Raw genomic sequence first — 24,603 nt, forward strand, 5'->3', positions numbered from 1 at the left:
GCGGGAATTATTTCTCCGTCTAGTTTAACTTTTATTTCCGGACATTTGATTTTGCTGAAGGTGCAATGCTGTGATTTGGTGCTGTTTACCAAGGTTCTTCAGCGTTTGCAAAATTTGGATGACCTGTCCAGTCCTTTTTGTAGGGTTTGGCCGACCGTTTTAGCATTTGACCCAAAGGATGAGATAGGTACCAGTGTCATCGGCAAAAGTCGAAACACGTGTGCCTTTGGTTCTGGGAAAGTCATACATGTAGATAAGAAATAGGACTGGGCCTAAACATGATCCCTGTGGCACTGATGCAAGAATGGACATAAATTTTGAGAAGATTACCGTGAAGATACGAGTTTAATAAAAGAAAGTAATTGACCGGTAATAATTTATAAATTTTAAGTACTAGTCTGGCCAGCCAAACTTTGTCGAAGGCTTGAGCTAGATCGAGAAGAGTGACTGAACAGATCATTCTGAGTTCGAAGCAATTTTCAATTAAATTAGTAATTTTGTGTACTTGTTCCGCTGTAGAGTGTCTTTTCCTAAAGCCGAACTGGTGTGCAGGGATTATTTTTCTTTCGTCAATAATGGGCATGAGTCGTTTAAGAAATGCTCTTTCAACGAGTTTGCCTAGTATTGACAAGAGAGAAATGGGCCTGTATGATGATGCCAAGTGTGCGGGTTTGCCTTTCTAATGGATAAGTATGACCTCCGCGACCTTCTAAGTTGATGGAAAGAATTGAAAGGAGAATATTGCATTAATAATTTAACTTTATTCGGGAGATTTTTAAGCATCTCGCCAGTGACTGCATCCATTCCTGGCGCTTTCTTGACTTTAACTTTGTATTTGATCATGTCTGAGATCTCCGAGGGTGTCAGCCTGCCAATCTCTTCCGGGGGAGAGGGGGTAATTTTAGCTCTTTCTTCTTCTATGTCTGTATCTGAAATGATATCTTTATGTTGCTGGAACACTTCGGATAAGTGACGACGAAACTCGTCAGCCTTTTTTTGGTGAGTTTTGGTCCACTTGCCATCAGGTTTTTGTAAGGGTTGAAAGAACCCTTGTGATTTTTTAAGTATTTTGTGGTATTCCACAATGAGTAATCGGTTGTGGGTGTAGGAATTAATTCTTTTAGGTACTTATAGTTTTGTTCTTCTCTAAATTCAGAGATTTTTGTAGTTGTTAATCTATTTATCTTCTCGAAGTGTTGCCTGTCTCTATAAAATCTACTTTTCTGCTATTTGGCGCGTGCTCTCCTTCTTTCTGTGATTAAATTCCTAAATTCCGGGGAAAGGCTTAATTGAGTGTTAGTGTATTTTATAATGGGTGACACCCTGGTAGCCGCAGACGTGATCAACTCCGCTAGTCTTTTGGCTTCTTCTTCTAACTTAGAAATACTGTCAGGGCAAAGATTGATTTCTTGATGAAGGTGAGATCTAAATAGGTCCCAGTGCAGTTTTGGCGTTTGTTATTTGATCACGTTTTTTTCAATATGATTGATAGATGGATTGCCAGTTTGATAGGAATGTGGTCGAAGTTCATTTCGATCTCCGAACCAACTGCTAAGTAGTTTCTGGAGACATTGCGGGTAATGAAAAAGTCAAGGATGTCCGACTGTCTATTTGGATCTTTAGGACAGTGCGTGGGAAACCCATCGGTGATGACATTTGCATGTATGTCATTTATAGCATGTAATAGTTCTATGCCCCTAGGGTTATGTGCTCTGCGCGAGAAGGCCAGGTATTTAGAATTAAAGTCCCCCCTAGAATTAGTCTTTTAGGGAGTTTTCCAAAGAATTCAAGGAAGTCTTCCTTTTTTGTGATCTCATTCGGGAACAGCAGTAGACCGAAGCTATGAATATTTCTCCTAGATTGGTGGAGATATTCACACCCACATCCTAAAAGTTATCCGTCGAGATATCCAAATTAGGGTCGTAGTAGTATTTAATGGATTTTTTAATTAGTAGACCTACTCCTCCTCTGCAGGAATCGCTAGGATGGTTGGCTCTAAAAAAGTCATAACCTTTAGGTCTCCCACGATGAGCGGAGTTCAATCGTCGACATCGGCAGAAGTCGAATTCGAAAAAAGGGCAGTCGTCGACTCGAAGCGAACGGGTCGAATGGTTCCGCGAACTGCCGCGAATGTCATGAACATTCGCCGGGGCGAGTTCGGACGAGTTTGTTATTGTTTCTCATTAAACTAACCCCTTTTGACTTTGAGGACATTAGTAATAGTAATAGCTACCTATTTAATAGTCAAGAATGTCTAATATTTTTCACTGAATAAATTTTCGCATGTCGTCGGATAAATTATTTTTTTGGCAGTGTGTCTGTTTAGTATGTAGTAATTTCTTGCCTAGCCACTGCTGTTCATTGTCGGAACGGTGGGAAGTTAATCGAAGCTGTTCAATCCGGAAGTGTTTTTGAGTCAGTTTAAATTAATTAATTAATTTCTTTTTCAGTCTGAGCCCTAATTGAGTGGACATTCTACGACTTTCGCGTAGGTAGGTGGAAAAATCCACTTTTTGAGGAAAAAGTAGTCTTTCAGCAGTTCATAGATTATCTCCACTCGCTACCACGCCAAAGGAGCATATCATTGCGTCTGATCATTGAAGGTTTCTTGAGAACCAAGTTGATGAAAAATGCAGATGAAACTGTAGCTTTTCTTGTTCTTGAAAAACTTTAATGGCAGATTTTCTTATACAGCGAGGGAAACGTCTCTGCTCCATGGTCATAGTCGCCATGACTGAAGATTTCTTCGATGGTAAAGTTCCTTATCACCTTTAATACGCTTTAATATCACAGGTCTTTACATCTACCTCATTGTAAGTTGCTTTCAAGCCTCTACTTTGACAACTTTATTCTTGATGTGGAAGCCAACGTTTTGTTACCCACAGGAGTTACTTGGAAATAAATACATTCATGTAGGATACCTAGAATTTACTACCGACACAGTTTCCTTTGCTTCAATCTGCTTTTGCGCAGTTCCTCATACTGTAACGTGACAAGACTGAGTCATAGAAGGGTGCCTCGGCTCCCTACTAAAGAGAGACAGGGTGCTGAAAACACGAACACAAAAAGATAAGAGGATGAAACACTAAGTATACTTGACTGCAAAAGTGAAAGAGCCGGCTGAGGCCCAGCCTCAAAGAAGTACAACTGGAACTTCTCACACTAGTCCTAATCGGAACATTTTAATTCAAACATGGAAAAAGTTATGACATAGGTACCTATCGAGCATTCTTTTTGCACATCGCGGTAGGACATGATACTTTCAAAGACGAGAAAAATCAAGTTTATTTTCCATGACATTAAAAAAAAAATTAGGCATTTTCACCGCGACTTGTTTCTGAAAACACAGAAATGAGACATTGATTTTTACACGCAACTTCATAAGAGTTTTTCACTTTCATTGAAGAAATTTGAAGTTCATTTTATAAATCCTTCCATTTTAAGGGGATGCATAATGAAGGTGACATCACTTAACCACAATCCTATCTGCAGTTGCATCATTTCAGATGTTCTTAAATTTTTTACTATTTTGAAGCATAACGGATCAGTACATGAAGAAAAATTGCATGTAATGCACCGATTCTGAGATGCTATCAATCCATATTCCTTGCACAATGGAAATTTTTCTAGGTTCACCATTGATGTGTATGTCTAATCACATTAAAAGATAAAAATAAATAAAAAAAGCCACTTAGCGCCCCAGCTGGGTCTTATTAGAAAAGATATTAAAAAAACTTAAATTCCCTCCAAGTATCAGAATGGAAAAATCCTGAAGACCTTTCTCTTCAAATCATGGTGCAAAATTAAGAGGAGAACGTTTCTCCAAAGTTCATTTTCAATTAAGTCTATTATTGGACATAGCCTTTCTCTGATGAAGAAAAGGAAGACATTAATAAGCTAGGCTTTTATTGCTCATCAGTCGAGGTCAAATTAAAAATCGAGACCTGTTTACTTAGGTATCTACTTTAAGGGTCAGAAACAAAGCATAAATTTAGTTTAATTTACAACCATTGATGGAATTTCCTGATCCATTATGGCTCTCGTTCTGCTAAGAGAGCTACTTAAACTTAGAGGTCTTTAGTGTCGTCCACGGCAAAGACAAGCAGCCTATACATAATGCTCCATTTGCAACAAACGATAAAATGAAAAGTAAAATAAAATGCACAATGGTGAACTAGGTTCGATTGGTTCGGTGCGTTCGGGCATCGACGTATGACCGTTCGCGAATCGACCTCTGACCGTTCGCCACGAATCGACCATTGCCGATGTCGACCTTTGCTACTCGTTCCCCACGATACGTCATGCCACTGGCGAGATGAGTTTCAGTTAATAGCATAATGTCTAGGTCCCTGTCGTGAATATAGCGATAGACTTCATCCGACCTCTTAGGAATGCTATTGCAATTAAAACATGCAATCTTGATGGGTGAATTACTCATTTTTTATGTGCTGCGTCTCCTGGGCAGACTTGGAGTTTATTTTCTAAGGTGACTATCCTCTGGGCCAAATTATTAACTGAGAGAAGATTTTGGTTCATAGTGGCGAAAAGTTCGTCAAATCTATCTGATGATGGCGATTTTGAGTACCTTGTTCATTTACTAAAATTTCATTTTGATTTTCTGTAGTCGGTTCTTGGTTAGCATATTTGTTTAATTTGGGAAAGCTCCTCCTATCATTTCTGAACGCGTCTCTGAAGGAGACTCTCTTTTTAAGGGTTGAGGCAGCCAGAGGTACTGGTTGTCCGGTTCTGATTGCTTTTTTCTCTTCAATTTTCTTGAAAAGTTCTTTCCTTTGTTCTGTAATTGTTTTGGCAATCAAACAGCCTCTATAACTGGCTGCATGATTACCACCACAGTTAGCGCATTTTGGGTCAGTAATAAATTTGGGCTTTTCACAGTGGAAGGATAGATGCCCACCGCCGCACTTTACGCAGCGGGGAGGATAGTTGCAAAAATTACTTGAATGATTGTAGCCCTGGCATTTTTTACACTGTACTGGTGTTAAAGGAGAGTTGGATGGGACTGGTTCAATCATTACTTTAGTGTTAGCTATCATTTTAATTTCGAAATTTTTTTCAATGTTATCACCATGCTCAAAGCTGACAGTGAACGTGTTTAAGGGTGAATATTTGATAGTAGGGGGGGGGGGCAGTTTGCGAGCTGCTACCCTCCCTTGATTTACCTTGATTTACCTCCGCTTCCGCACCGCTGCCGCTGGAGTCCGTCGGAGCACCGGAGCTTACTGATGTAGGCTGCGCTGTGTCATTGACTGCAGTTTTAGCTACATAGTTGGGATCATTAATTGGCTCTGGGTCGTTGGTCTTTGCCATCTGTTCTGGTGTTGCTGAAAAATTTGGAAAAGTATCAGCTTTATTTTTCCCAGGATATTCGACTATTCTTTTTAAGTTGTGTGCGACAGAGAGTGGTTTAAAACCGCTATCTTTTAGGCTAATAATAATATTAATAATAGGTGTGTCATGATGAAGACCTTCAACTGTTACACGAATGGGTCTGGTATTTTTATTTTCGAAATTATTGAAGAAAATATTTGCTGATTGGAGTTCTTTCATTAATTTGTTGTGTGTTTCGTCTTCAACAGTATTAATTTTAAAAGAATCGTTTGACAATACTGTTGAGGTCCATTTTGTAGAACCAATCAATTTTGTTTAAGGCTTTACATAATTAATCGAAATTCGCTTGGATGGCAGTGTAAATAGGAGGGGTTTTTTGGACTTGTTAGTTTTGTTTTTTTGGGATTGTATTGAATTTTGAGATACTGATACGTCATTAGAGTTACCTTTAATGTTACTATTACTAATTTCGCTACCGGCCTTATTGTTAGTTTCCTTTTTTTTAAAATTTTGTTAGCTGTGGCTATCGCCTTACTTTTTTTAATCTATTTATTGCTGAATTGGCAATTGGATTGAGGTTACCCGGGTTAATGAAAGCTTCGTCGTCCGAGCCCAGTGTGATGTCGTTGTCATCTTCTGGAGTTTCGTCCATGTCATCGCTTAGAGTTGCGAATTTGTTCTGATCAGCGAAGAGTTGTTTTTGAGGTAAGGATGGAACTCACTTCGGCTTGGATTGTGAATCACCCTAGGACGCTTGGAGTTGGTGGTGTTTTGATTTTTGGCTGCTGCAACTAAATCGCTGATTTGCTGCGACATTGTGTTCAGTTGAGCTGTTAATTGCTGAACTTGACTTAGTAATTGAGAATTCTGGTTCCTTAGAAATTCCGTCTTTTTTGCTAGACATGGTATTTAGAGCTTGAACTGGTTGCTAGGAGGTAGGTCGGGGTGAGGGAGCAGAGTAACTAGCACTCGTATGGTGAATTTGAATATTTTCCCCACTTCCTACCGTAGTATTTAAGGTCCTTGTGGAAGTGTTTAGTTTTGGAAGGCTATTCCTTTTAGATAGAGAAAGAGAGAGATTAGATTGCGAGCTAGGGGATTGAGAAAGGTTCGTTATTTCACCAGCAATCTTGGCACTTTTGATTTTGGAGCAGAGAGGGTCTAAACAATCTGTTATATTATGAGAGATACACTGACATGTTGAACATTGTCTGAAACCGTGGGCAAAACACTCTCTCATTGTGGAAGTCCACTGATTACTTACACGTAAGAAAATCTAGGGGTTTGGACCCCCAGATTAAGTTGGTAGAAATTAATTTACATTATTTACATATTTTACACTGTACAAATTGGACACGTAGGCTTTAAGCCTATTTGGTATAGGGAAGAAGTACACTGGTGTGGCGCTTAGATAGTGGAGCATATCAGACCGTAGTCGACTGCTCCGCACGGCTTATCAAACGCGACCCTTCAATAATATAACGGGATTTACTACCAGTGAATTAGCTGTTTTCTTTTTGCTCAAATGACTCAAGAGACACTGTAGTTAAAAAATATAAAGAATTTTTGATTTTATAACACTTTTCGGACCTGTAACAAATGTTTAACTCGTTCAGGCACACCGTGTATTGTATGGAGTACTGCTGCTATTCGACCCTTGTCTTCAGGTCTAAATTCTTACAAGGAAGCCCCTAGCAAGAGGCGAATTTTTGTAATTTCCCCCAATTTTTTCTCCGTTATATAATTGAATTGCTTGTCAAATTATGAGGTCAATTACATTCAATTGTAATTTATACATTCCTTTTTCCCCCTTTATTTTATTTTTTGTATAGAGAAGTCTAGGTTCTGTTGATTTCTTTGGATTTTGAATACTGTAACTTCTCTTCTATTCGGCTGATTTTTATGAATGAGGCCTCTTTTAATTTGTGTTTTAACGGAGAGTAAGGGAAAAATTGCTAAATACACGCGAAACAATTTTTTTTAAAATTGGATGAATCATAGTATGACGGTGAGATGGTTAATCGAGCGTAAGTAATAGGGTGAGGGTCCCGGCGGCCGCCGCGCCGGGATCCAGGTCATTGTTCCTCTCGAGACGCCGACGGAGTGGTCAGGCGCTTGGGGAAGAGAGGGGTAAGTAGATTTCTATACGTGCAAGTAGCTTCCTGTATGAGCCACGTTTAGAAGATGGTCTAAGGAGTCTCAAGGCTCATCACAGATTGCACTTACGGCTGCCCTGGCTGGCCCTGGCTATCAAAGCAGTGGTACCAAATTTTGAAAAACATAACAGAGATGTAGAGATCTGTTAAAGCAACTTTTTAAACAAAACGGAGGAGTGAAATTCTCATTCGAAGATTGCTGAACTTCTGAGCCATCCTCGAATCTGTTCGATTGCTTTTCTTATGTATGCATGTTTTAAATTAGCGCGGGGCAGTGTTAGGTTTTTTTTTTTTTTTTTTTTTTTTAAAAAAAAACCTAAGACTGCTCCGTAGTTACTTCTTTTTTTTAAAAAAAAAAAAAAAACCAAAAACGTAGACTCTTGGTATTCATTGCACATAAACTAGAAAGCCCCAGAATGACAAAAATTTTAAATCATAATTATTGACGGATTAGTAAACTTTTACACGCTTTGGAAAACCAAAGACGTTCGCGCCAGTCACTTTCTGGTAAGGAATCAAAGGACTCGGTACATTGTATCGAGTAGGGGGTCGAAACGATCGCAAAGGCGGTACACTACGCATACGCGCCAGTATATTAGGGCTCAGTTTTGAGGCATGAGAGGAAGGAGTTACCATTGTGAAAACATTTTTGGCTAGAAAATCCGTAACATACTATGCGACATGAGGCCGGCTCATTGTGCGGAGGGGGAGAGGGGGGTATCGCAGATCCCACTGAGCGCTAGCATCGGTACGGTTCAGATGATAGCACAATTAATTGTACGGCAGCCCTCTAAACCCCCACTCAACCAAGCCATATGTACCCAACATGGCGCCAGTTTACATTCGACTGCCTATCCTCAGGACTACAAGGACTACATGGATGCGGAAAACCTGATGCCGCTGCCAACGAGTGACGTGAAGAACCCGATATGCCTGGAGATGCGGCTGCTAAGGTCTGAAATGGAGGCGGTTGGCGGAGGTGGACCAATGGAAATGGGTTCGGTGGACAGCTCGGACACATTTACCTCATGCAACACGCAACCGTTCAACTCGCATATGGATCTCACGACTGAGGACCCAACCGCCCTTGGCTGCGACTCCTCCAATCTATACATTAACCCTCTAGAGTCGGCCCGAGGTGTCGTAAAAAAGTCTATCTCTAGGGACTCGGGGCTTCGCAACCTTGGGAACTCACTCATCGATGAAGAGAGCCGCTTTCCTTCTTCCAAGAGGAGTAGCCGTGGAAGTCTCAACGAGGATTCGTTGCCTAAACACAGGAGAACCCGCTTTCAACAGGTACTTAATCAAAATTCATCGCAATAGGGCCTAGCAGATACATATGATTTTAAATAACCTCTTTCGTAACCTTCAGTCGATAGAATTTGTTCCCGTCATATTTTTGTAAATATGATCGTAGTAAGTTCACGAAGACATTGCACTCGGGAAAAGGTTTATAACATCAAGGGATCAAGCACGCACCTACGTCCTACGTGCGGTTGTGGAGTTGAATTTAGTCGAAGCAATGGGTGTCAGTGAGTTCTTTTCATTTCTGGCGACATTCTCGTTGGCAAGCACCTATGTTCATTTTGTATGAGCCCTTTTGTGAGATATCACCATTACTTATCAGACCTGCAAAATTGACAATTGTCTTTTTTTTAAAAAAAAAAAAAAAAAAAAAAAAAAAAAAAAAAAAAAAAAAAACTCTGAATACGTATAGATGAGACCTCTATGCATACCGTTTTCCACTATGTACCTTATGTGCTCGTGCCTTTTAGTCTTAAATATTAGCTGCTGACTGGCGTTACTTATTTTGGGGAAAGGAAAGGTCGTCGTTAAAATCTTATCTTTTAAATGTTGCAGCTGAGATCGGTGACGGATCCGTGTCGGGATTCACAAGAGAGCTTAGAAACAATCAAACGAAGAAAATCTTCATTTATGCCTGCCAAATCACTCGCCTCTGCTACGAAACTTATCAACCAGCACCTTTTCGGCATGCAAAATTGCAAACAAGGTAATTCAAAAATATTGTTTGCCATCAACGACGATTCCTTTCATATTTATCGGTCAATGCTGAGTTAGGGGAGATCGGGGTTATTTGGGCCGTAGAGATCATTGAGGCATTTGGGATATTTTCTGACCTAAAAGGGATTTTTTCCGTTTGCCGACGTAGAAAGTTGGCAATACTTGTACTCTACCAAGTAAAGTGCGGTGACGCCGAAGGCATCGTTTTTGTTGTGGAGGAATCTAATTCAGCCGAAAACGGGCTATTTTTGCCGGAGAAGTTTGTACAAACTGAAAGGTTGTCACTTTGGATCGTTAGAATTGTTTTGAAAAGTAGACCGGTCCTCCTTAGTTCCTAAATGATTTCAGCAATTCTTAAACGCTCTACTGTATCTTCTAGAGATATTTCACCAGCTTTGATCAGTTTTACTTGAATGACGGTGTCGTTTGAGCCAAATACTAGACGGTCTCTTAGACTGCTTTTGATGTTCTCCAACTCGCCACCTATTTTTAGCCAATTTTTTGAGGTCATTGTAAAAACTGTCAAAGGTTTCGAGTGTTTCCTCTCCCTCACATTCTTCATCTTCTGTGGCTACGCTACCCAGCGTGTAGGTAGTACACTTCGCCACCAATTATGTGAATAAGCAAAGCTACTTTTTATCCACTTCTCCATTTACGTTGTCCGGAGACGGTCGGATAGGGACGATTCGAATTCTTGTCTAAACGTCTTCCAGTTTTGGTTCATATTCCCAGTGAACACGAGAGGCTTCGGCAGTTGTAGGCTCGACGTCATGGGCGTGGGTGGATCTTGAAACGCGGCTTAACACTCACAAATTCACGATAATGTTTTGAGGACGCGGATTACACTCGCGACCACAACAACTGCGCCATGTATGGTTGAAACAAATGAAAGAGAGAAACAATGGTGGTGAAAGCAACAGTATTTTCACAGTTCTCGAGAAGACATGATGCACGACGCACGACACGATGTTTTATGACAAACTGTATCACGCTCCAATGTAGGAGACACGAGTCATGCTCGTTCGTTCGTTGCCCGCCAGGAGGTGTCTGTTCTGAAACCTGGACAAAACAACACTTGTATGTTAGGGTGGTTCTCATTTTTTGACTTTTCGAAAATCAAATGTCAGACCCCTCCCCCCCCCCATTACGTTGTCTCTTGGTGTAAAACGGACGTAAAACAAATTTCAGCCGGATCGAATCATCAAGAAGTGGTGCCGCCGGGGCCGACAAGTCTCCAAGCGGGAACTTCAAATTTGGGACAATCGCGTTTTTCCGTCATTTCACAAATTTTTCCCCCCTTTAAAATGTAGTTCCAGCTTTGAAATTATTTGAGGTAACACACTTTTAAAGGTACTTTACAAAAAAAATAACATTTTTTCCCTTACCAATTCTAAAATACCCTTTTCTACCCCTCAAAAGAGCCTTATCGTGCGATTCCGCCGATTTTTCGTAACATTCTCCCGACACGGTTTACCTGAACGAGCTTAAAGTTTTTGATAAATCAAAAGCATAAAAGCTTCAGATTCGTGAAGTAGAGTATCTACCGTGTCATTTAAGCCAAGAAGAAAAACATTCGGTCGAGCTCCTGGAAAATATAGTCGACTTATAGGTACTTCAGGGCTACAAGAGGCAACTAACCGATAGTAAGTCCCGTTATATCTCTGAAAATAAATTTCCTCGATAGTTATAATGCCTAGGTTTCTTAAATATGGTTATTTTAAGTACTCGAACACCAAAAATGCGATTGTCTAAAATTAGAAGTTCCCGCTTGGAGACTTGTCGGCCCCGGCGGCACCACTTAGGATGATTCGATCCGGCTGAAATTTTTTGTACGTTCATTTTACACTAAGAGACAACTTTATGGGGGGGGGGGGGGGGGGTCTGACATTTGATTTTCGAAAAGTCGAAACATAAGAACCACCCTGATGTATGTAATTCGTGTGACAATCATTTGTGCAGCATACTAGTGAGATGCCCTTGGTCCCGATGATCGTCATTATTTTCGATGAATGAAGTCTACCATTTAAAAATGGATGGTTTGCTAGAAAACGCACCGGGTGAGCTCAGTTCTATCAAAATTTTTGAAAAACTAAAATAAAATCTTTGGATGAAAAAGCGTAACTTGTACGGTCCATTCCTATAATTTCGAAACACAATTAACAGCAAAATGGAATAGGTATTTACAAGACTTCGGAATTGGCTGCATTCATGAAGTCAACGTAGATACAAAATTGTTATAGTGATCAAATTTTTATACTCTCGCAGACAGGCGTTCATACATTTTGGGGCGCGTTGAATTGTGTGAAAGCGAAAATTGCAAGTAATAGTTAAACATTTTGCAACATCAGTGGGTGGAATTAAAGGTGATTAGAAAGTTTGTTCGAAACGAATGAGGTGGCCGGTGCCCCTTAAAAATATCGCACTCCTGTACCTACTCCAGCAAACCAATCATTATATTTTTTGTGTGAAGTAAATGAATATTTTGATAATATGTTTGTCCTCTGAAATAAGGGGCGTCCTTATCTTTTCTCTGAGCACCACTGGAAGCGTGTGGATGACATCAACTGTGGATTCGCTGCACACGTGCACAGGATCCACAGGGTGTAGGCTCCACGCTATACTTTTTCTCTGTCTCACTCTAATTTAGTACATGGGCTCCACGATCGGTAGTTCTGATGCACCAGTTTTCGGGGTTGTTTGTGTGAATTCCATGCACCGTGAAGAGGTTGCACCGTGCACCGTTACCGGTTATACCACCAGACTGCAGAATACACCGAGTCCCACGAAGATTCGTACATTCGCCCATAATTTCATGGACCATCGATCCTGGACTCTACAGGTACCTGACCTTGTCATATTCGATAAGTACTTTAATACCAAAGGACCTGGCTTTAGGACCTGTTCGTCTGATCGTAGGTAACCCAAACGGAGCCGGCTCCTTATTAATTCAAGTTGACGTCCTCCTGATACCGCCACCACGGCACACTGAGTATTTTCCCAATTCACTCTGTATGTGAAAAAGTCTTTGCAGCCTCTCGTTCAAGTATGCATACATACATACATAAAGTAGCTTTTATAGCGCCGCCTCGCGCTCTGCGACGCCCAATCGCCATTGCCCCCTATCCTCCCAGAGATCATCAGGCAATTGGCACCTTCTGATCTCCTCCTCCACCCCTTGTCGCCAACCTTTCACAGGACGTCCACGCCTGCATCCATCCAACATATTTCATTCCCAATATTTTGATGCGCTGAATCCGAATTGGAACTCAGATTTTGTCCAAAACAGCATGTGTAGAAGTCAACACCATTTTTTCACGAAAATCACAGACTTTTAGGCGATGTGCTTGATTGGTATCTGGAAATAGTTGAATTCCCAGTATTGTAGGTGCATGCCGCACCCTGAGGAAATATGGTTTCCATTACTTTCACACCAAAATGTAATGTCTACACTAATCGGTCTAGTCACTTACACTATTACTCTTGCGTCTGTTTGCAGCTAAATTTATCGAACGGCGGAGCTCCGTGTCGAACGAGTCCCTAGATAGACTTTGTTCGACGCCTGAGTCTCACCGGCGCTCCAAGTCAATCTTGAAAAGGCACTTAGAGGGCCGAGACGGAAACGGTCACCGGAACGACCGGGGCTCTACCTCGGACGACCCTGAAATGGAGAGGCTCATTTCAGACAACGTCTCCGGAGCCAGCGGCTCAGACTACTCCCCGGCTCGGTGTCCGCCATGCACAACTGTCAACGCAATCTCTGCTGCGACCGTTACAACTGTGAAGCCACACACGCTCCCAATTAAACTCGTCGGCATTGCCAGCGCCCCCGGGGTAAACGATCAGTTGGACACAGTGCTCCTGAAGGACCTCCTGAACTCAGCCCGGGCCGCTCAGCCCCTCTTCATCTGCCCTCCACCACCGCCCATGGATCCCTCACCCAACGAGGAGACCAAGCTTCTTGTCGATAACTCTCGCTTTAGGTCCTGCAATGAACGCTCCATCTCGTCGTAGCAGTTAAAGGTAAGATTTTGTATCATTTTAGCCTAACGTATCTACTCACAAGGAGGAAGTACTATGACAGTAGATCTGTGGACGGATCTCTCGGTTAAAAGAAATGCCAGCAAATTCTTGAAGGAATGAAAATTGAAAAAACAACAGAGAATGAGAAAATTAATGGAAGAGATAAAGAGAGAGGAAATTGTACGCGGAAGTTTTGTTTAGGAGGCAAGTAGTATGGAAATGGCGATTTGAGCCCAATCGATCTATCGCGATCTTCGATGTGGGGTCATTCCACGTCAAGTGTACCAGGCTCGGAACCCGACCCCCTCCGATTTGGCTGAAAATTATTAAACGAGGTCTCAACATCATTCTAAGAGACTAGTTTGAAGGGTTTTCCCATCCGACGCCCCGTTCGCGAGATATCGACCCCCAAAGATGGGGTGAATTTTAGTGATATTAAAAAAAGCCCGTTTTAGCGATTCTCATTTTCCAAACTTCCCTCTCTTTTACTCTCCATAGCGAGACTCTGTATCAGTCCATCATACTTTGAAAGAGTGTTTCTAGACCACTTTTTCATGTTGATTTTGAATATGCCATCGAAATGTAGCTAAAAATTATTTAAATGACCATAATTTAGGGTTTTTTAAAATTTACTATTTTTTCGCCATTCAATGTTCAAACTGAATTATCTAAAAAACAATCGCTCCGATTTTCGATTTTTTTATACTTCAAGCTTAAGATATATACTTTTGGTTGATATACTTTTTTCAATTGCTATCGGACAGTTTAGGGCCTAAAAAAATTCAAATAGGCCAAAAAAGGTCAAAAATTTTCAAATTTTCATTTTCAAATTGACACCTTTAGGTGCAATTATTCTTCTGCAGGCCCGACTCGGGTCATGGGAAACGGTACGAACACTCCTCCCTTGTGCATCTCGTGTTACAGATCCAGTCGGATCCCCATACCGAGGATTTGATTTAGACTTGACCAGAGACCTAGACTGTCCGTCTTCCTATTCATTTGAGCGTCGAATCGACTGTACAAAACTTCCATATCGATTCATTTAAGAAGGATGGTGTTTTTAGTTTTGAACGCGTGCAGTCGTAAACCCTCCTCCTCGTCATCGTCATCATCGTCGTACGCAACGTAGATTCTAAAGTTGAGAATTAAGGAATGTTTTGAGTTTCCCATGACCCGAGTCGGGCCTGCAGAAGAATGATTGTACCTAGTGATGTCAATTTGAAACTGAAAATTTGAAATCCACATTCCGGTGCTCGAGGTCCGAGGTTCCGAACAATTCCTCTGCGAAACATACCTAAACGTGCACCGCGGGACTAAAAATACGGTTATGTCACCGGTCACCACCAAACTCACGTTCGATAACTCACACCGGTATTTAAAGGGTATCCCGGGATAAGCATGTCAAAATGCCCTTGTGAACGGATTTTTATTTTAACCATTTTAAGTCATCAAGGGTGTCCTAAAACTTAGGTTTTGAGGAATTTTAGCTCCCCAACCCCCTCCGCCCCCCCTCAGACCCCCAAAAACCGCTTTTTGGGGCTATTTTTGACTATGCTAACGTCTTTTTCTCATAACTTTCGTAATTTTCGATAGAATTAAACCAAAATTTGTCAGAATCTAAATCAATTAGCTTAGTTTCTGTAGAAAAAAATTCATTATCATCGGATAATATTTTAGCTTCTAAAAAAATTCGTAAAATTTTAAAAAAAAATCATTTTTTTCCTTTTTTCGCGCTAGGTGACGTATGGAAACGAGGACACAAACAAAAATTGTCTCTCTTCTTAAGTTATACATCCAATAAGACACAGAAAAAATTTCGTGTTGATCGGAGTGGTGCGCCATACTTAAAAACGCAATTTTCTAACCTCAAAACGGCCAAAATTCCACCATAGCCTCCTTTGATGACTAGGCGTGGAGAAATATGTAGAGAGAAACATCCGGTTTTATCGTCTCACCTCTTAAGTGACCCACTTAAGTACCTTGAGCCAAAATTTCGAGTTGATCAGAGTGGTGCGCAACACCCAAGCACGCAATTTTCTAACCTCAAAACGGTCAAATTGCCCATTCCGGCACCCATTATCACTCCGTGTCAAAAAAAAAGAAGAGGGACATCCGGTTTTATCGTCTCACCTCTTAAGTGATCCACTTAAGTACCTTGAGCCAAAATTTCGAGTTGATCAGAGTGGTGCGCAACGCCCAAGCACGCAATTTTCTAACCTCAAAACGGTCAAATTGCCCATTTCCTCTGATTTCGGCACCCATTATCATTCCGTGTCAAAAAATAAGAAGAGGGACACCCGATATTATTGTCCTACCACATAAATTAGACACTTAAGTACATTTAGTCGAAATTTCGTGTCGATCAGAGTGGTGCGCAACACCCAAGCACGCAATTTTCTAACCTCAAAACGGCAAAATTGCCCATTTCCTCTGATTTCGGCACCCATTATCATTCCGTGTCAAAAAATAAGAAGAGGGACACCCGATATTATTGTCCTACCTCATAAATTAGACACTTAAGTACATTTAGTCGAAATTTCGTGTCGATCAGAGTGGTGCGCAACACCCGAACACGCCGTTTTCTTGTTAATTTATTTACTAGCATTTGCCAGTACTCAGTGCACTACTACGTATTATTGAAGTTTGGAGGAGGGAACGCTTCTACGTAGGGGATGAGCGAGCCTCCCTACTGTCATATAATTCCTGGGAGTTCAGAGGTTTCGCTGAGAGATCGGGTCTGCTACGCGGTGGGGTGCCAAAATGAACTATGAAATGTGCATCATGCACTTTTCAAGCGGGCTCGTCGCTGACATACAATCATAATGAATGCCAAAATGGGAATGTTGGGAGGTTTCAGGTTAGAAAACGGCGTGTTCCGGTGTCGCGCACCACTCCGATCGACACGAAATTTCGACTGAATGTACTTTTTATTTTATTTTATTACATATCGACTTCTTTATACAGAAATATGATACATTGTTATAGCATTAATTAGTAATTAGCTTTTATCGACTAAAAATATTTACAATTTTACAGTCTTTTTTCTAAATTGGATGTCTTTGGACGAGCATCGCCGAGCCCATAGGGAACGGTACAGTTCTCGGTCTCTGCGGTGTCCGACCCCGGACAACCGGAACCCGGTCTCTGCGGTGTCCAATCCCGGAAAACCGGAAGGAATGTACTTAAGTGTCTAATTTATGAGGTAGGACAATAATATCGGGTGTCCCTCTTCTTATTTTTTGCCACGGAATGATAATGGGTGCCGAAATCACCCGAAATGGGCAATTTTGCCGTTTTTAGGTTAGAAAATTGCGTGCTTGGGTGTTGCGCACCACTCTGATCGACACGAAATTTCGACTGAATGTATGTACTTAAGTGTCTAATTCATGAGGTAGGACAATAATATCGGATGTCTCTCTTCTTATTTTTTCACACGGAATGATAATGGGTGCCGAAATCACCCGAAATGGGCAATTTTGCTGTTTTTGAGGTTGGAAAATTGCGTGCTTGGGTGTTGCGCACCACTCTGATCGACACGAAATTTCGACTAAATGTACTTAAGTGTCTAATTTATGAGGTAGGACAATAATATCGGGTGTCCCTCTTCTTATTTTTTGACACGGAATGATAATGGGTGCCGAAATCAGAGGAAATGGGCAATTTGACCGTTTTGAGGTTAGAAAATTGCGTGCTTGGGCGTTGCGCACCACTCTGATCAACTCGAAATTTTGGCTCAAGGTACTTAAGTGGGTCACTTAAGAGGTGGGACGATAAAACCGGATGTTTCTCTCTACATATTTCTCCACGCCTAGTCATCAAAGGAGGCTATGGTGGAATTTTGGCCGTTTTGAGGTTAGAAAATTGCGTTTTTAAGTATGGCGCACCACTTCGATCAACACGAAATTTTTTCTGTGTCTTATTGGATGTATAACTTAAGAAGAGAGACAATTTTTGTTTGTGTCCTCGTTTCCATACGTCACCTAGCGCGAAAAAAGGAAAAAAATGATTTTTTTTTAAAATTTTACGAATTTTTTTAGAAGGTAAAATATTATCCGATGATAATGAATTTTTTTCTACAGAAACTAAGCTAATTGATTTAGATTCTGACAAATTTTGGTTTAATTCTATCGAAAATTACGAAAGTTATGAGAAAAAGACGTTAGCATAGTCAAAAATAGCCCCAAAAAGCGGTTTTTGGGGGTCTGAGGGGGGGCGGAGGGGGTTGGGGAGCTAAAATTCCTCAAAACCTAAGTTTTAGGACACCCTTGATGACTTAAAATGGTTAAAATAAAAATCCGTTCACAAGGGCATTTTGACATGCTTATCCCGGGATACCCTTTGTTTTATTTTTTTTGCACCATCTCGGGGCATCCTGAGGGAGGGGCAAACATTTTGACATTCGGTTAAGGGCCTAAAAAAATTCAAATAGGCCAAAAAAGGTCAAAAATTGGTAAAAAAAAAACGATTTTTTACATTTTAATCCAAATATTTCGATAATGAACACTTCAATTAACGATATTTTCCCCCAGTTTACCCTCTAAGATGTATAAAATCAGACTATCGACGCTTTCTTTACATTTACTGATCGATTAACGGCCTGATGGAAACCGGAAACCGACCGAAAATCCTCGAAATTGACGCAAAAAGACGATTTTTCACACCGTAACCGATGCTTTCCATAGATTGTAACTGCAATTTCCAATTTTGTCTCTCTATTTTAACCCTAAGGTATATACTTTCGAGTAATAAACACTTACTAACGTGCATCGATGGGGCACGGATCTAAACGGAAAATGAAAACCGGCCGGAAATGCTCAAAAATGACGGAAAAAGGTGATTTATTGCATAGTCAGGGAAGCATGTGTTCGAAAATTACGTCCCGTTTGCACGTTTGTGATGAAAGTTTACTCCTTCATTTTGGTCCCTAGAATGAGAAAATCTTTGGTGGACTATCCGATTTTGATGCCAAGGCCCCAAAAACAAGATGGCGGCCAAAATGGAGGCTGAAATTGAAATGTTGGTAAAACGGCACAAAACGTCAAGAGAGGTGTCGATTCTCATATTTTTTGAATCGTAGATTCCAAAAAAATTATCATACAGACCCCTCGACCCACGGAAATGACCAAAATCCAAGGTGGCGGCCGATTTTGGATCTTTAGTGGCTAAAACGTCAAATGTGGAGCAAAGAGAGGAGTAAACACTCCAGTTATCTGTTTTCGAGGTCACCGATTCCAAAAAAATAGGAGAAAAAAACATTTCATGCCAAATGGTACTGATTTTGCCCATGCAAAGGCCGAACTCGGTAGTCATTCTGATTAGAGTGTTGAGAAACACTCTATAATCGGGACCCCTTGACCCACGGAAATGCACAAAATCCAAGATGGCGGCGATTTTGGCTCGTGAATGGCTACAACGTCAAATGCGGAGCAAAGTTCCCGATCCTCGAAAAGCCTTTCAGGGAGTTCACCTACCCTCATTCCTTCTAAAACCCTATGTCGCTACCCTTTCACTGGGCATCCACTTCGTCTCCTCCCGGGAAGAATACCCAATTATGCATCTTCTTTGGCAGTCCTTCGTCCGCATTCTATTTACCTGGCCATACCAGTCAAGCTGTCTGATCATGCCGTCGAATACGATGTCATTTTTGACCCCCATGATCTGCCGCACTCTTTCATTGCGAACCCGATCGCTCCTAAAAATTCCTACAGCGATCTCCTCCAGAAATCCATCTTCGTAGCTCACAGCATCCCTAGGGTGCGTCAAAAAAAATGAAAGTCTGAAATGTTCCGCTCCCCAGGCGGCAATCGATGACGTTTGATAAAAAAACATGTTTGCCAAAATTTGGGCCAATTTCAACCATTTTAAATGGTGCCAAAGGTCAATTTTGTGATGAAATTATGATATTTTGGATTAAACCTCGATTTCGTACAAAAAACTCGATTTTACGCTGAAATCGTGCGTTTACGAGAAAAATGTCAAAGGTCTCGACTTGTAGAGGATGAAATTTTACACTAGGAGGACGTCTTTGTAACCGATAAAAATCAAATTGAACTAGAAAAACTCAACTCGGTATTTATTTTTTTGGTCCTCAGAATTTCCAAGGTCTTACTAAGTAGAGGTTTAAAATACTCATATTTCACGAAAATGAGTCGGAAGAGGGTGTAAATGCTCTGTAGGCAAGTGTTGAGGATGCAAATGTCATCAGAACTTCCTCAGTTTCAAAAAAAGTTCCAACTATTTTGTACAATCCTCCAAAAAGTGTACGGCTCGAGAAGCAGGATCGTGCTATAATAGTAAGAAGAAAGGGCGGTTTGACCGGGAAAAATTGCGTAACAAACTTTCCCTATGTAATCGTCATCAGTAGGTCCCCCTGAACAACTTCCTAAAAGTTAAAAATGGCCCGACCCCGGAATACACCTCAAAAAAGTTAAAATTGAAAATGGCGGCCGTAATAAGAGGGTCCGAGAAATCGGTATTTCAAAATGCTCATTCTGTCTCATCATGTGAGGTATCCTTTCCTATGTAATTTTGGTCGTAAATTTCATAAATGCATTCCACAAGGCCCTCCGGCCAAAGGGGGCGCTCCAAATCAAAGATGGCGGCCAAATGTGAAAGGCAGGAGGTTGCATTTTTTTAAATATTCACCGAAGGAACAAGGAAAGTGAAGTGTATTTATTTTCATTTATATGTATTTATGGCCAAGAAACTTAAATTTGATGTTATAAATGTATTTAATAAAGGAAATTAAAGGAAACATACGACTACCGAGAGAAACGTAAGCTCAGAAGGGGCCTTGCGGAATGCATTTATGAAATTTACGACCAAAATTACATAGGAAAGGATACCTCACATGATGAGACAGAATGAGCATTTTGAAATACCGATTTCTCGGACCCTCTTATTACGGCCGCCATTTTCAATTTTAACTTTTTTGAGGGTGTATTCCGGGGTCGGGCCATTTTTAACTTTTAGGAAGTTGTTCAGGGGGACCTACTGATGACGATTACATAGGGAAAGTTTGTTACGCAATTTTTCCGCAATAAAATGAAGGTTTCGAAGTGTGATTTCCATTCAAATTCAAAAATTCAAATCGTAGGATGTAGTAGGGTACTGGCTGATGCGTTTTTGGCCAATTTCGAAATGGAGTGTTTGAGATTTTTGAAAAATTATTGAATTTTTGTGGTTTTTTAAGGGTAAAATAGCACACTGGGCATGGGGCGGCAAATTAAACCTCTTCTCTCTCATCCTTGCCGTGACCGATTTGAACTTTTTAGTATGTATTAACCTGATATAAGATGTGACTTTTCTGAAATTTTCATACCCATACAAAATCTTTTGCCCCCGCGGCAGCTTTGCCAAGTTGCGGACTCAAAAATATCGAATTTGATGATAAAATGAAGGTTTCGAGGTGTGATTTCCTCCAAAATTTCACGAAAAAGTGCAATTTGAGAGTTTTCGATAAGATTAAGCATATTTGAACAATTTAAAGTTGCAGCGTTGCCAGCTTCACGATTTAAAATTCGTCAAAATGATCCAAATCACGTTACAACCTCAAGGTCTGGATTTTTATTTCGTTTAGAATTGGTCATTACGGTTCTTCTGTACTCTATGCATTTGAAAATTATGCAACTACTTACTTGATGGGTGCAGCTAACTCAACAAGAGGGACCGGATAAAGCGAAGATTCGGGGAAAAGCGATCGGTTTGGGTTGACAGATAGTTCTCTTTATATGACACAATATTTACAAAACATCTTTAATTTCGTTGTCTAGTCTACTTTTGTTATGAGGGAATTTATTTCAATATAACTCAAAATTATTCTCATTTTTTGCAAATTTTTGATTCTTCAAGTTGTTGAAGGTAATTTTCTGGATTTGAACTATCCAATCCGCTGTGGAAGGAGGTCGAATTTGGGGACTTTCAAACTTTTTTGAATCGTCGTTTTCCACTCATTTCGTTAATGTTTTAATTTTTCATGTTTTTGGGAAAAGTTTGGTGGGAAAGATTTTAAATAGAATGTTCAAAGTATTGACAGCAGCAGGGATAAGGTTTGGAGGGTGGGAGAAAGTTCTCAAATTCTACTTTCTGTTGATGGAGTAGATTTAAGAAATTTCTGTCAACCCAAACCGATCGCTTTTCCCCGAATCTTCGCTTTATCCGGTCCCTCTTGTTGAGTTAGCTGCACCCATCAAGTAAGTAGTTGCATAATTTTCAAATGCATAGAGTACAGAAGAACCGTAATGACCAATTCTAAACGAAATAAAAATCCAGACCTTGAGGTTGTAACGTGATTTGGATCATTTTGACGAATTTTAAATCGTGAAGCTGGCAACGCTGCAACTTTAAATTGTTCAAATATGCTTAATCTTATCGAAAACTCTCAAATTGCACTTTTTCGTGAAATTTTGGAGGAAATCACACCTCGAAACCTTCATTTTATCATCAAATTCGATATTTTTGAGTCCGCAACTTGGCAAAGCTGCCGCGGGGGCAAAAGATTTTGTATGGGTATGAAAATTTCAGAAAAGTCACATCTTATATCAGGTTAATACATACTAAAAAGTTCAAATCGGTCACGGCAAGGATGAGAGAGAAGAGGTTTAATTTGCCGCCCCGTGCCCAGTGTGCTATTTTACCCTTAAAAAACCACAAAAATTCAATAATTTTTCAAAAATCTCAAACACTCCATTTCGAAATTGGCCAAAAACGCATCAGCCAGTACCCTACTACATCCTACGATTTGAATTTTTGAATTTGAATGGAAATCACACTTCGAAACCTTCATTTTATCATCAAATTCGATATTTTGGAGTCCGGAACTTGGCAACGCTGCCGCGGGGGCCAAAAATTGTGAATGGGCATGAAAATTTAAAAAAAGTCACATCTTATACTAGATGAAAACATACTAAAAATTCAGATCGGTCAGTGCAAGGATGGGGGAGAGGGGGTTTAATTTGTCGCCCTAAGGCCAATTTTCCTATTTTACCCCTAAAAAACCACAAAAATGCGATTATTTTTCGAGGAGCTCCGACGACCTATTTCGAAATTGCCCAAAAACCAATCAGGGAGTACCCCACTACAACCTCCAACTTGAATTTTTGATGTACATTCAAGTCGCATTTAAAGTGAGTTCAAGCGCACCGTGCCGATTTTTAAGATTGGGCCCCCCGTTTACTCCCCAAGGGGGGCTAGAGGAGCTTCGGGACCACAAAATTTGGATTTCTCGGGGTCGATTCATTGGGAAACCATCTTTTTCTGGAGAATCTACGTCAATTTTGAGACCAAAGAGAAATTATGGAGGGGGCTACTGTCTCCATCTTTAGGGGGTCATTTTTGGGCCTTGGATGGGCCGATTATGGATTTTTAGGGGTCAATTTCACGTGAAATTTTCCGTGCTTTTCAATTCTGATGCGATTAATCCGCATATCGGTCGGGAACCGTGACTTTTGGCATTGTTACCCCCCCCCCCTTTATCCCCCAGGGGGGGTGGAGGGTTTCGGGACCACGAAGTTCGGATTCCTTGGGGTCAATTCCCTATTCAACCCCGCGGTCCCCGACTTCGTACGACCTAAAACAACCGAGAAAAAGGCCTGGTACGGGTGGTCTGAAACACCCTGTACAATAATCTCCCGGACGAGATAAGTTGATTCCTTCGTATTATGAGGCGCTGAATCCGAAAATTCCCTCCTTTCCTTCTCATCACCCTGCAATGGGCCTGTTTGAAACTTTTGGTAGAGCAAAATTAAATGTTTTTCCTTATAGATAATATATCACAAAAAGCACGATAAGCGCTTCCGCAAAGTCTGAAATGTACTCCTCACTTCACAATTTGCGTAAGAAATTTCCGTTTTTTTAAGCTGCCCGCCTCAAAAACGATACCACGGCACAGGTGAACATTTCGTTAGAGGAGTCGTTCCGTTCAATCCCTCCTCAACATGGCAGACGCTTCCGCGCGCAAGTTGAGGAGAGCATGAGGTCAATCACGGCGGATATCTGTCAACGCGAGAAAAATGTGAATATAAACACGCCGATTGTTATCAAGTGGTTAGAATCATCGTCCCATCTCAAGCGTTTTGGTGGATTGGCGTCAGCTACGTTGAATATTGCGTAGTATCCTTGTAAGCAGGGGTTGGATGGAATATGACTCCTCTAACGAAACGTTCACCTGTGCCGTGGTTTCGTTTTTGAGGCGGGAAGCTCAAAAAAACGCAAATTTCTTAAGCAAATTGTGAAGTAAGGAGTACATTTTACACTTTGCCGATCTGCTAATCGTGATTTTTGAGACATTTCTATAGTACCTAACAACTCTTATTTTTGATCCAGCAAAAGTTTGCAACAGGCCGATTTTCTGGAAAAGCCGATTCCGCCCGGAGAAATTGCCATTATCCTGGTCAGTTTTCTGGAAGACTGAGGGGTAGTCGGGAACTATTAACGCAGTTTTCAGATTCAGTGGCTCAAAACACATCGGAATAGTTTTACTGTGCAATTGAGAACAAATTTACCCACATTCTGCAGGGGTACCGGTCCTAAAAAAAAAAACCGGCGCTCCGCTTCGCTCCGCGCCGGTTTTTTGGGGGGGGCTTCGCCCCCCAAGCCCACCCAGGACACGCGCTTCGCGCGCGCTTTTTAGTTTGAGTGTCCATTCCAGTTGATTTGTCTTCTTAAGCGACCCGCGCGTCCACCGCGGGAAGAGTGTATTTTCCGAAGGGGGGGGGGGATCAATCTGTAAGGGAATGAATTAAGAATTGAAACAGAAGTTGAGTTGTGAGCAGGTGAGCACGTTGTGAGCAAGAAGTTGCGTACCTTGTCGCGAGAGTGCGCGGCGAGCGGGAATCCCACTACTGCGCTGATTGACCAGAGGCGAGAGTTGCGGACGGACGATGTACGAGAAATTGCCTACGTGGAGGCGGTCCGGCAGCAACATACCCACCGGCAGTCACCAGAAAGCAATAGCACAAAATAGTAGTTGCGTACGTTGCCAGCGAACGCGCTGCGAAAGGTTGTGACGGTTAAATGGTAAGATTTTGTTCAAGAACAGATCATTTAACCTGACCCA

The 24,603-nt window shown here is 41.2% G+C and overlaps 1 protein-coding gene across 8 annotated transcripts in view; it reads left to right on the forward strand.

The window, feature by feature from the left end:
* Window positions 1-24,603, forward strand: part of Shab (Shaker cognate b) — a 327,591-nt gene that overhangs the window by 290,331 nt on the left and 12,657 nt on the right. For all 8 annotated transcript variants that reach the window (XM_072306433.1, XM_072306436.1, XM_072306434.1 and 5 more), the window contains 3 exons: window positions 8,367-8,801; window positions 9,366-9,516; window positions 13,024-13,547. In XM_072306433.1, coding sequence (XP_072162534.1) covers window positions 8,367-8,801; window positions 9,366-9,516; window positions 13,024-13,538 — 1,101 coding nt within the window. In that variant the 3' untranslated portion in view covers window positions 13,539-13,547. The remainder of the gene's footprint in view (window positions 1-8,366; window positions 8,802-9,365; window positions 9,517-13,023; window positions 13,548-24,603) is intronic.

This window comes from Bemisia tabaci, chromosome 1, assembly GCF_918797505.1.
Source record: "Bemisia tabaci chromosome 1, PGI_BMITA_v3".
NCBI lineage: Eukaryota > Metazoa > Arthropoda > Insecta > Hemiptera > Aleyrodidae > Bemisia > Bemisia tabaci.